Source organism: Ochotona princeps, chromosome 26 (assembly GCF_030435755.1).
Source record: "Ochotona princeps isolate mOchPri1 chromosome 26, mOchPri1.hap1, whole genome shotgun sequence".
NCBI classification, from domain to species: Eukaryota; Metazoa; Chordata; class Mammalia; order Lagomorpha; family Ochotonidae; genus Ochotona; species Ochotona princeps.
In genome coordinates this window covers 18,377,094-18,389,698 of record NC_080857.1, presented here as the reverse complement: position 1 = coordinate 18,389,698, position 12,605 = coordinate 18,377,094, and the positions used below count along the sequence as shown (strand labels likewise).

The window sequence follows — 12,605 nt, the reverse complement described above, 5'->3', positions numbered from 1 at the left end:
CACCCTAATCAACTAGATAAAATTCATTAAAAAAAAAGTTAACACAGCACACACAGTGACATGTTCTCTCACAAACAGAACAAGTTTTTTTCCTTTTGTTTATTTTTTTATATAAGTTTTTTTTTTAAAGAATTTTTTTTTATTTATTTTATTTTTATTACAAAGTCAGATGTACTGAGAGGAGGAGAGATAGAGAGGAAGTGGAGCTGCCGGGATTAGAACCAGCGGCCATATGGGATCAAGGCAAGGACATTAGCCACTAGGCCACGCTGCCGAGCCCTTTTTTATATAAGTTTTAACATTGTATTCATTTGAAAGGCAGAGATCGTCTGTGCACTGGTTTACCTTCCCCAAAATGCACACAACAGTCAAGTCCGGGCAGGTCAAAGCCGGGAGCCCAACTCCCTGAGCTGTCCCCTGCTGCTTCCCACGGTGCCTGTAAGCAGGAGACTGGGTTCCAAGTGCAGTAATGGGGCTGGGGAGGTGGGCGACACTTTAATATGCCTGTGACATGGCATGTGAGTGACCCAGTGGCGACCTGATCTTCTGTGGCAAGCACTTCCTTTCCTCCCCTTCCCGCTCTGGCCCGTACCTGTCCTGCTTTCATCTGCTGCTATGGCCCTCTGCCCCAACAGACACACGCTGGACACACACAACCACATTCAGACTAGAATACTTTATTCAAGAGAATCTGGCTTGGCAGTTGTACGGCCTGTGGGGGGCTCAAGGGCCCTGGGGGAAGCAGTTTCTTTTTCCATGGCCACTGGGGTGGGAACACAAAAGTCCCTCCTTGGTGACCTGTTTCTTGCCCAACCTGCGGCCCACTCTGCCTGCATCCCTGTGTGTGGGCAGGGTGCAAGGCCTTGGCTGGGACCAAACGGCAGGTGGCAAAAACATGGGACAATCACAGGCTCCACCTGCACGGCTGAACATTCTGCCTGCAGGCTGCGAAGTGGCAACCAGGAGGAGGGAAATGCGCATGTTCGGCTGGTCCTTCCACCCATGCTGGCCTTCTCCCAGACTCCCAAAGAAGGCTGCTTGCCCGTGCAGAGCCTGGGGTCCCAGGAACACATGGTGTTCTCTCCCCTGCAGACCCCAAGGCCTCTGAGTCCTGGCTTGCCCCCTCCCAAGGCCATGTGTCTTGCTTCTTCCCAAGCCGAAGCTCCCATGGGTCCATGGCTGGCTTCTTTAGTTCTCTCTCGTTCTGTTTAAGGCACTGAATTCCTGAGGGTCCTGACCCTCCCTGCCCCTCGTCTTGGAGGGCGTGAGCCATTCAGCAGGGATACAGTTGGCGAATAAATAGGGGGCAGGGAGCAGCGGGGAGGTAACTGAGAGTGTGACGGTAATAAATACACGAGCAGCCGGCGTGAGGTCTCTCCTCCGAGGAGCCGGTTACCTCCGGGGAGCCACATCACCGCACCTGCCAGGGAGCAAACACAGACAGAGCCTGGGGGTCAGCACTCAGTGCAAGGCAGAGGCCCCTCCTGCGGTGGGGCAGGGGAGAGGGGTAAGGGCAGACCCACAGGGGAAGCTTGCACAGGGAGCATAGGGTGGGGATGCAGTACTCCTGGACCCCTGGCTGTACCCACTGATGGGGCGCAAATGGAGATGGGCTCTGCCCAGCTCCAACTACTTCCTGGGATGTTCAGCGCCCACGGTAAGCCCTCAGGCCACAGCCTTGAGGAAGGCAAGGTCAGTGCCAGGCTTTTACAGATAAGGAAACTCAGGCCTGGGGTTACACGGCTAAGCCAGGGATAGCTGAGGGGAACTCAGTTCAGGAGAAAAAAGTTAAAATCCTGCCTCTGGGTACCCTTCAGGTGGGGCTGTGGAGACTACAGAAGGAGTTTCACCAAGTTTGACCCTAACACGTGTTCTGCTTTAGCATCATTTGCCGGACAGAGGGGCTGCTGGGATCTGCTCTTCTGTCTGTGCCAGATCTGGGCAAAGGCTATGAGATAAAGGTCCTCTGGGGACACATGACAAGGATGGTGGGAAGCCTCGGTGCAGCTGCGAAGGTGCTGGGGCTGGCTAATGGGCAAGGCAAGAAGGCCCCATTAAGTCGTTTTCATGCCTTGCAGTGAAATTGAAGCAGAATTTGACCTAACCTTCAGCCAATGCTTCAGCCATATGAGGAAACCACCTAGAGGTGTTTGACAAAACAACCCCGGGCAGAGTTCAAGGACTTGAGGGACATCTGGTCCCACCTTCTTATTCACCTGAGCTCGGTCTCTCTACCTTGGCATCTAGAAATCGTAAGGAAAAGGTAATTCTCAGCTTGGCCGGAGAGGATTTCAGTTTAGGAATTCAGAAACTAGAGCAAGCGAGTGAGCCGTCGCCGTCTCATGGAGAAGGATTGCCGGGGCGACTCATCGAGATAGGATGTCTTTGTGCTGTTCTGAGCAAGCAAGACCGAGGATAAAGATTTTGAGAATTTATCCCAGGAGATCACTTGCAGGGGAGAGGGCAGGTGCTGAAAAATCAAACTCATCGGCCACTTTTGTGGCAGTGTGAGATGGGGAAAAGGCTTCTGAATAGTAAATATGCTAGCACACTGAAACTTCAATATCCAGAATATGCCAGAAACGATATCTGTTGCAACTGCTTATAAATGACAAGGAAAAGGCTCGAGGGAGCACAGGGGCTTTAGAAATTTGTGCAGGAGAGCTGAAGATGGTTGCTGTGGAGGTGAGTGTGTGCTCCACCTGCCACGGCCTGCTGCTCCGATTTGACTTCGTGGCCTTAAGCACACCAGTTTCCCAGCATCCTTGTCTTCGGGGCCTAAGAGTACCGGGTTCAGGGTGACAGGTCCATTCCCTGAGCAGAAAATCATTTCCCAGGGTATCGGATCTTGGGAGGAGGTTTGGGCCCTGCTGGAGAATCCAGTGTGATTGATACTGGGTGTGCACCGGGTTATGTTCTAACTAGCTCCTGCTGTGGGTTGGCGGGGGGTGGGATTCTTTCTCTATGCCTTTTTTTCCTGCAATCCTCAGGCCTGAGGTTCCAGCTTGCCACCCCCTAGGTGGGCAAGCCAAGATGGGCAGGTACCGTGGAAAGGAAGCAGGGCCTGAGAGCCAGCGGGGGCTGGCCCTTCTCTTGCGTCCTAACGAAGCCAACTCCAGCTCAGCAAGTACCTGCAGACAGTGGGCCCTGCCTCTCATTCTATACCCAAGGAGAACTAGGCCCGGAAAGGGAGAAATGAGCTGGTCAAGGCCACACAGAGACTCAGTGCTCAGACAGGGCGAGAACCAAATCTCCCGGCTGTCCCCATGGGTCCTGGGAGCAGGTGCAGCTACCTGCTTTGGGCCCCAAGAGTCTCTGAGTCTTGCCTCTCTCCAAGTCCTGGCCACTAACCCCATGCTGGCTGGGTGGGGTGGGGCAGGGCCTCCCCTGGGGCCCAGCCTCCTTGCCATCCCTGGGCTCCCGGGCACTCACAGGTGACAGTCTGTGGGTTTCTGCTTCTCTCTCTTCCTCTTCCCCCTGCCCTTGAGTCTCCTCCTGCAATAAGCCAAAAGCATCAGGACAAGGTCGCTGGGGGTAGTGGGGCCATGCTGGGACAGGGGGTGGCGGGCCCAAGATTAGCCCCAAGCCCCAGCCAGGCCACTTACCATTCAGCCTTCATCTTGTCCCGTAGTGGTCTGAGGAAATACAGGGGGGAGGGAAGGATGGGGATCAGGAAGGTAGTAAATGGGGGTTCCTCCCTCCTCCCACTCTCCTGAACACTGGCCCTGCAGTAGACGTAGTGGCCGCTAGGGGGTAGCCTGGAATCAGCAAGGGGAAGGTTGGCAGGGACTCAGGGCTGGGGTGACAGTCCTGTCCAGATGGGTAGGACTTTCCTCTAGGGGTTGCTCACCACTCCCTTCAGCACTCCTCTGCCTGTTGGCACCAAATCCTGTGGCTTTTGGGTATGTTCCCTTCCTGGCCCATTCTGAGAATCCTACAGAGAGTGGCTAAGGGTGTCTAGGCCTGATGCTGAGCTTCGGAACCATCTAGCCAGGGCTGCTTCCTGTTAGGGCATGGCCCCCATTCCACCCTGGCTATGGCTGAGGGACCAGGAGAGGACAAACCCCCACAGTCAAGCTGTTGTGCTAGAGTAGGAAGAAGGGCGTCCCTTTTTGGGGAGGGGGATCACACAGACTCGGTCTTGCTTGGGGACAGTGGGTGAAGGCTTGGAGCAGCATGTTGATAGCTGGGTTTATGGCCACAGAATGGAGCCCAGGCTGGCTCCTGCCAGAACTGCCTGGTGACCCTGTTCCACAGTAGGTAAGTTGGGGATACCCAAGGATTTGGTCTTCTTCTCTCCAAGCCCTAAGAAAGTGGCTGTGAGGGCAGGGGTGGGATGGCTAGTGTCCAGCTCTTGTGATGGTTAGGTGCCAAGGCTTTGGCTGTCAGGGATGAGAATACTGCTCCCTAGCACGGTGAAGAGGACCTAGAGCCTTGGACATAAGCAGTAGCCAGCCCAGGGTAGTCCTGGAGCTATGGGACAGTGTGGCGATGGCCATGAGAGGCAGTATTACAAAACAGCAGGTTAAGGAGGCAGACAGGCTGCAGTTCCAGCTCCTACTTGCTAAGGCAAACCCCACAGCTGGAGCCAGCCTGGCTTTCTTCATCTGTTAACTAGGCACAGCAAGTGTTCCTAGCTCCTAGCTCCAAGAGCAGGGGACTTGTCTGGCTCACTTACCCTTCTATCCTAAGTATCTTCGATAGTGCCTGGAAAATAGTAGGTACTCAATCCATATGCATAAATAAGAACACACCCAAAGACCTACTGTGGGGCTCGGCACAGAGCAGGTGCACACTAAATGGTTGTTTCCTTGCTCCCCCTTCCTGCACTCCAGGTTGGGCTCAGAGCTCAAGTCCATGGCCCTGTGGTACGAGGAGCAGCATCTCAGCCCATTTCCTCCTCCCTGCATCTGACAGCTGCAACAGCTCTGCTGCTCCCAACATTGAACCTTCCAAGTGCCCCAGGCACAAGCTGTGTGGCAGGGAGGGATGGGTGGCAGGGTGCTGCTCCTTTAAAGACAACTCTCTTGCCTGTCTCTCCCCTGACCCAGGGACACGCAGGCTGACCCAAATGAATCCTGGAGGAGGAGGAGTAGGCGTGCCCTGAGCCCCTGCCAGTCTTGAAGGGAACCTGGGCTTCCTCTTCTCCCATGACGTCATGGCAGCTGGAGCCCAGCTGCCTGAACCAGCTCCCCAGGCCAAATGGGAAGGCATGGACACACAGACAAGGCGGTTATGCCAGGCCACTGACTTCCTTGGTCTCCCTCCCCAGGGAAGCCAGGGCAGCCTGCAGTTCCTCCTCCCCCTCCCCACCTCCTCTGCCTCAGGTTCCAGGGGACCTGTCCCTGTTGCCAGCCCCAGTACTTACTTGCACTCACAGCGGACATGCTGAGAGAACGTCATCTCCACATAAGAGGGTGGGTCTCCAGCACGGATCTTCAGGAGCTGGGGGCAAGGGGCAAAGGAAAATGTGAGTGCCTGGGTTTACAGAGCTCTCTCCCTACAGCACTGGCAAGGCTCCCTGTTTCCCATCAGCCTTTGCACTGCAGACTCTCCTTCTGCTTGGAGTGGGAGCAGATGGCTCTCCCAACCTGCACATAAATCCAAGGGAGGCCCCTGTCCCTGTCCCCCAGGGCCACCAGCCCGGCAGTGCAGGAAGAGGACCCATGCTCCGGTCCTTGTTCAGATCTTGACTCTTCCCACTTTACGGCAAGTTCAGAACATCTGTGAGCCTCAGGTTGCTCATCTGTGAAATGGGCACAGTTGCTGCTTTGAGGACAGAATGAGGCAGTGGTGTATCATGCACAGTGTTTGGCCAAAGAAAGCTCAGTGACCAAGCTTGCCCCAGAAAGCATCGCTCCTGGTGTTGACAAGGTCTTTAGTAAGAGGCTCTTTCTCAGCCTCCCGAGTCTTGGAACAGGGCCCAGCGAGAGCCTCGGGAGGCTGGGCTGAGTGAAGGGGAGAGGGCCCTGGAAGAAGGCCCTGAGCTGGGGACCTAGGGCTCCATTGCTTAGGACCTCTGCTCCACATGCTCTGTGCTCCTACGGATATGTGACAAGAGCCTCCCTACCTGCATGGTGACATTGACCGTGTCCACTGGCACGCAGTGCAGGTTCTCATCACCACAGCAGCCGGTGCAGCGCAGCAGGGAGACGCAGGACGGGCTGAAGATGTGCTCCATCTCACCCGGGTACTCGGCCACGATGTCCACCAGCCTCTCCAAGGTCCGGCAATAGCTGCGGCCCCACACCTCTTGGAAGGGCACCACTGTGAGGAAGCGAAAAGCTTGGTCAGGACACAGGGACCTGTTACTGCATGCCCAGCCTCAGCTCCCAGGCCTTGCTTAGTCTTTGGGCTCCAGCCCTTGCACTCTGTCTCCCCCTGCTCCCCTCCCTGTAGGGAACCCCCAGCTCCATCCGAGCTTCTCTTGCTCTGAAACATTCAAGGGATCCTTTTGGGATCTCTTTGCTCATCCGTGGGTCACAAGTTCTCAGGGGAGCAGATGTTTCTGGGTCCCAAGCACTCTGTTTCTTAGCTCAGGCAGCCCCATTCACTCTGGTTCCTGGAACATGCCCTGACTGCTGCCTGAGCCCTTTGCACCTTTCTGAGACTCAGCCTGCTACATCATCTATACCAGGACATTCTCCCTTTTAGGCCTCTGCTCAAGAACATTCCATGGGTTCCTCATACCCGCCATGTCAGATCCTCTGCCTGGCAACCAAGACCACACGGCCAGTCCCCATCCACTGAGCACCTGAGGCAGGGCAGCGTTCCACATATTGGGTATTTGTGCCACGTGGTCCAGTCGGGCCAAGTCCATTCTGCTGTTTACACTCAGATGATGCCTGCCCTCTCCATCTGGTCCTGTGAACCCAGCTTGGTCACTCCTACCCCAGGGTGCCAGTCTTGCTCCATCAGCCCTGGAGGCCTTTTATCTAGTTTTATAATCCCATTGAGGCTCTGGCAGTGAGGCATTCAATAAACACAGGTCAAGCAATTCAATTCCTGGTGATTAGGGTCACTCCTGGTTGCTGTGGAAGGCATGTTTGGGGAGAAGGGGGTGCTTAGGTCCTCAATAGCTTAGTTCACATGAAGTGGCTGGAACCGGGGGACGTGGCTTTTGTACTGGTCCCATCTGGCTGTGTGACCTCAGGCAGGTCACTCAACATGTCTGAGTATTTTGCTTGTCTCACCAGGGGAAGAAGTTTGGAAAGACAGGGTTTGCACAGGGCTCTCCCATTCTGACCAAATGCCTGAGATGCAGGGTGCAAAAAAGCCAGCCTCGGTCCCCCTTGGCTAATGGGGTGCTGGCCACTTGGGGACCCCACAGTCCATCCCATGCAGCAATGGCCTCTCCCAACAGCTTTTCCAAGAAAGTTGATGTGCTCAGGTCCATTCCACAGGCTCTCTGAGGACAGGAAACTCAAGAAAAATAAACGCCACTCTCAGCGGAGGCCTTGGGAAAGGCTGTGGGTGGAGGGGCTGAGTGTCCCCATAGGGCAAGCAGAGATGGCCACCAAAGCCCTGCCCCAGGCCCGTCTCCTCAGAGCTGGCCCCAGAGCCCAGGAGAAGCCTGCCTGGGCCAGGGTCAAGAGCACATCCCTGCCGCCAGCGCCAGGAGTCATGTGTTTAGTCTAAAGCTTTGGTGAGTACTACACGACTCGGGGCAATTTTCCTCAGCTTCAGTTAGTGCACATAATAGCCATGGTAGCGGCCAGCTGCTGAGGCACCCGGAAGGCTGTGCCCACCATCAGGGAGCGGCACAGCAGCTGACAAGGGGGTGTTTTCCTGATCCCCCACCACAACCAGGGAAGTCTCCACCCCAGCTCCCACTGCACAGAATCTGTGCCAGCAGGTCCCAGGTGCCTGATCCCACCTCCCTCAAAATGACAAAGCATGCCATGTGCCTGGCCACATGGGCACAGGGTGGCAGAAGAGGGCCAAGACTGGGGCTACCCAGCAGCCCCCAGGAGGTCTCCCCATCTGAATGTGCGGGCTGGGTGAGGGGTCATGTAAAGCAGCTCCTGCAGTGACCCCTGCAGTCGTGGGCAGAGCCCCTCAGGAAAGAGCTCTGCTCAGCAGCTCCCCAGGCCACTTCCACAGGGAGGGACTGTGGACCAGGGCTGGAGACTGAGACCTTGGGCAAGCTCCTGGCCAGGCCTCCCAAGGTTTCCTGGGGCCTTGAAAACACTCTTAGCCCTGGTCAAGCCTCCCCTTCACCCCCCCTAGCTGTTTGCTATCCTGGAGGTAGGAGACTCAAGAAAGGAAACTTGGGAGCCCAGTGCAGTGGTGCAGCAGGCTGATCCTCCACCTGCAGTGCCAGAATCACATATGTGCGCTGGTTCTAGTCCTGACTGCTCCACTTCTGATCCAGGTTCCTGCCTATGGCATGGGCAAGTAGCAGAGAATGGCCCAAGTGCTTGGAGTCCTGTATCCACGTTGAAGACATAAAAGAAGCTTCTGGCTTTCAACTTCGAACCAGTCCAGCTCCGAACATTGAAGCCATTTGGGGAGTGAGCCAGTGGTTGCAAGATCTTTCTCTGTCCTTCTCTCTAACTCTGCCTTTCCAAGAAAAATAAATAAATATGAAAGAAAGAAAGAGAAGGAAGGAAGGAAGGAAGGAAGGAAGGAAGGAAGGAAGGAAGGAAGGAAGGAAGGAAGGAAGAAAGAAAGAAAGAAAGAAAGAAAGAAAGAAAGAAAGAAAGAAAGAAAGAAAGAGAGAAAGAAAGAAAGAAAGAAAGAAGAGAGAAAGAAAAAGAGAAACAAAGAAAGAGGAAAAACAAAAAGGTAATGTGTAATCCTAGGTGTCGGCTTCTGCAGAGGCCACTGGGAAGGGGCCATGGGCTGGTCTGCCTGGCAGGTGCCCAGCGTGCCCCAGGCACCTGCCCAGCCATCAAGCCCCTGCGGCCTGTGCTTCTCCCAGAGGCTTTCTCTCCAAGGGTCCGTCTGGGCTACAGGTTCCTCTTCTACAGAACACGGAGGATACTACATCCTACTGACTCCATCCCAACATGAGGCGAAGACAGTCACAGCAAACACCCAACACTACTGTCACCAAGAGTCACAGCCCAAGATCAGCGACCAGGGCAGGCAAGACTGTGCTGCCTCTTTGGCAGGATGGCATTTTCAGATTGTGAGAACTGGGGTCCAAAGCCCACTGAACTGCCTGGAGCCACCAGTCAGCCTGCTTCCCACCTGCACCCCCCCTCCCCAGAAGCTGAGGGGAGGGACCATGCCTCCTTCCCTCAGGTACCTGTTACAAATAGTGCCATCATAGAAAACAGAAAGTAGCTTTTCTATCCTTGCAGTCTGATGCCTCCATGTTACCCATAAGAAAATTGAGGCACAGGTCATCCTCCATAGCTGTTGCTTGGACTATGCTAAAAGTACAACAGGGGGTACTGTGGAAGCCAAGGGTGGCTTCCTCCCTCTGCAGCTACGGGTGTACTGGCCTGGGAGAAGCTGGCCGGCAGAGGGTGTTTCCAGCTCACAGATGGCTATCATGCATGTGCATGTGCACGTCCCTACACGCCCCTCTCCCACGGTGCCGTGGGACACGTCTCGCCTTGGCAGGGGTGTGTGGCTGCCCTGCACGTCTCAGAGAGACAGGGAGGGAGGAGTGAGGCAGGGGGCCTGGCACAGGCCTCTTGCCTTCTGCACGTATGGCTCCTTGGCAAATGGCTCCTTGCTACTCTTTGAAGATTCTCTCCTGATGCAACCCAGGATGGGGAGCGGAGGGGCCGGGGAGGGTGCGACTCGGGTTCTGTTTGTAATCACTGCTGAGGCCTGGTCAGGGCCAGGCTGCTGCCGATGGCCCGCATCCCTGTCCGCCCTCAGCAGACCCTACTGCTTGCCTTCCATGTCTGGCTCCTGGATCCGGAGGCCGGCCCCTGGCCCTCACTGCCCATGCGGCCCCCCAGGATCCCATCTGCATCCTGAAATCATGCTGGGAAGGGGCTCTGAGCCAGCTGGATGAAACAGCCTGGCTCTCCTGGTCACAGCGCTGCCTCAGCGTGCTCGGTGACCCTGGCCCCTGAATGCCCGTTCTCCAGGCCCTGGGGTCACAGGGGTTTGGTCTCTCAGGCCACACCAGCTTAGGCGGCCAGGATGTGTAGATGTGTAGCTTGCAGATCTTCCCAAACACATTGTCAGTGCACACCCGCCCTTCCCGCCCTCTGTGGAGGCTTGGCGACAGAAAAGCAGGGGGAACCTGGTGTGGCCAGGCGCACTCCCGAGCTGACCTGCTTACCTTCCACCTCCGATGAGCTGTTCCCGGTAGACAAGGCCCACTGCTGTGGACAGAAAGGTGCAGTGGTGAGCTCCTGGACAAGTGTGAAGGAAGCGGGAGGAAGTCCCAGGCATCCCGCTCTCTCCTCCCCCAGAGCTGCCTCTTTCTAGGGCTGACAAAAACCCACCAGAAAGACCCTGAAGGGTTCTGCCCCCTCTGCTGCCTCAGTTTCCCCATGTGGACAGGGCGGGAGGTTGGAGCTTCAGGAGTTCTGCTTTCTGTATCCCAAAGGTCTTGCCAGCCTTGGGGAAGGGGAATACCCTCTATTTCTCCCCCATCCTCCCAGGCTAGTCTTATTGGGGCCCCCTAAACAGCCTGCCTTGGCTTGGTGCCAGAGCCAGGAGGAGGTGATCAGCTGGTGGGAGCTGAGGGGCCAGAGCTTGTGGCGCCATGAGCTGGTGCTGCGGTAATGTTACACCTCTGACCAGCCCTACAGGCAGTCAGGCAGGCAGGCAGGCGGGTGGGTAGGTGGCTGGATTGCCCAGCCCAGCCCAGCCCACCCCAGCCCAGCCCACCCTGGGTTTGGGACTGGGGACTCCCAAGGCAGCATAGTGGGAAGAGAGATCCTTGGCTTTGTCAGGATGGTGCTACCCGAAGCTGGCTCCCAGCCAGATCCACCCAGCTCCTGGGAAAAGGGTCCTGCTCACTTCCCCAGGCCCTGCGGCCACCCAGTCAGTGGGAGAGGGCACAGTGGGACCCCTTGTTTCACCCTAGCCCACCCCCTCCGCATCCCTTCCAGCTCTGTCTGGAGCTCCCGAGAGGGCAGGGGCTGGATTCCCTACTACCAGTTCCTTCATCTGGCTCTCCCCTTCCCCCCACCCACACCAGGCTAGGTCAGAGGTCCCAGAGACGCCTAGGACTCGACCCTGACCACAAGGCCAGGGACTGGGCTGGGCTTAGGGGACGGATGCTTTTAGCAAAGCCACGAGGCTCCAGGGGCCAGACCGGGAGTCTCTCCGTCCGGGCGCGTCTGCTACGACGGCCCCCTGGCACTGGGGGCAGCGGAGCAGGGACCAGCCAGAGCCGTTAAGGGTTCAGCAGCAGTGCATCCTCTCTCCCCGGGGCGCGAGGGAGGTGGGGAGCAGCCGGTGGGCATTCAAGGAAGTACTGCTCTAGACAGGGCTGTCCTAAGAGTGCTGGGATGGGCATATCCGCGCAGCCAGGCTTGGGGGAGGGGGCGAGGACGGCAGTTCTTACCTGCGGGGGCACAGCGGGCAGTGCCAGCCCGGCCAGGAAATGCAGGAAGCAAGTTAACAGCCTCATGGTGGGCATCTGTTCAGACTTCTAGAGTCAGGGGGCTTCAGGGAAAAATCACCATGCTCGACCCGCCGCGGGTAGCTGTGGCACCAGAGGAGAGCAGCAGGGAAGGGGCAGAAGCTCTGCCTCTTAGCACTGCCCCGGAGCGGCCGCCAGCGGCCTGAGCATCCTCTGGGCGCCCTGGGAAGAGTCCGGAGCTCGGCAGGTACAGCGGCGCGGGGTTGCCTGCGACCCGGCGCGGGACAAGCGAGTGTCTGCCGAGGGGGTCCGTCGGGCGCCGCGTGCGTCCGCAGGTCCTCTGGGCGGCAAGGCGCTCGTCTGAAGATGCAGTTTCCTGCTCAGACAGCAGCGCCCTTCTGAAGCTGTCGGCCACAGGGCTTTCTGGGCTGTGCATCGGGGCGGGGCTCCCGGCCAGGCCCGCCCACCGAGGCTCCGGACTCGCGGCCACCCGAGCCGGCCTGGGCTGGCGGGGGGCGGGGGTTGGGGCGGCGGGGACAGAAGTGGGTGCTGCCCACGTCCACCCCCCAGACTCATGCCGTGCGCCCGACCCGTGCCTGCCCCCAGGATGGTGGTGGTGGGGTTTCACTACGGCCACCTCGGGGAAGGGGCCACCCAGGCGCTTGCATCCCGATTCCAGTCGCCTCTGCAGGGACCGCCGCGCGGGCCCCTTAGGATGCCTGATCCCCCTGAGAGGCCAAGACCCCAAGCCTCGGAGGGGGCTCCCGCCCACCGGCGTGGAACAAATGAATGAACGCACACTTCCCCCACCTTCTCGGCCCCGGGGGTAGGGCATGTGGGTTTAGGGACCTGCAGAGGCAAACCCCAGCTACGTGACTCCGCAGCCGTCTCTCCACCTGGGGCCAGGCGTGCAGCCGGCAGTGCGGTGGCAGCTATGTACCGCCCACGGGTAAAGCCTCGGGCTGCTGGCGAGGGGTCCAGCGCGGGGAATCAGCCCGCCTCCCCTGGAGAGCACGCGGCCTAGGCTAGCTCTCTTCCAGGGCCCTTGGCAGTGGAGGATCCGTGTGTGTGTGTGTGTGTGTGTGTATGTGTGTGTACAGGT

The 12,605-nt window shown here is 57.5% G+C and overlaps 1 protein-coding gene across 2 annotated transcripts; it reads right to left on the bottom strand.

Annotated features, from left to right (window-relative positions):
* Positions 1-300: 300 nt before the first annotated feature.
* On the bottom strand, positions 301-11,918 carry PGF (placental growth factor). 2 transcript variants are annotated; one of them, XM_004584394.2, is made up of 7 exons: positions 11,486-11,918; positions 10,250-10,292; positions 6,071-6,267; positions 5,369-5,445; positions 3,606-3,635; positions 3,433-3,495; positions 301-1,420 (listed from the first exon to the last, which is right to left on the bottom strand). In XM_004584394.2, the coding sequence occupies exons 1-7, from the start codon at positions 11,558-11,560 to the stop codon at positions 1,393-1,395; spliced, it is 513 nt and encodes a 170-aa protein (XP_004584451.1). In that variant the 5' UTR covers positions 11,561-11,918; the 3' UTR covers positions 301-1,392. The 2 variants fall into 2 exon arrangements, with proteins under 2 accessions (XP_004584451.1, XP_058511436.1); XM_058655453.1 differs by lacking the exon at positions 3,433-3,495.
* Between the last annotated feature and the right edge of the window lie 687 nt (positions 11,919-12,605).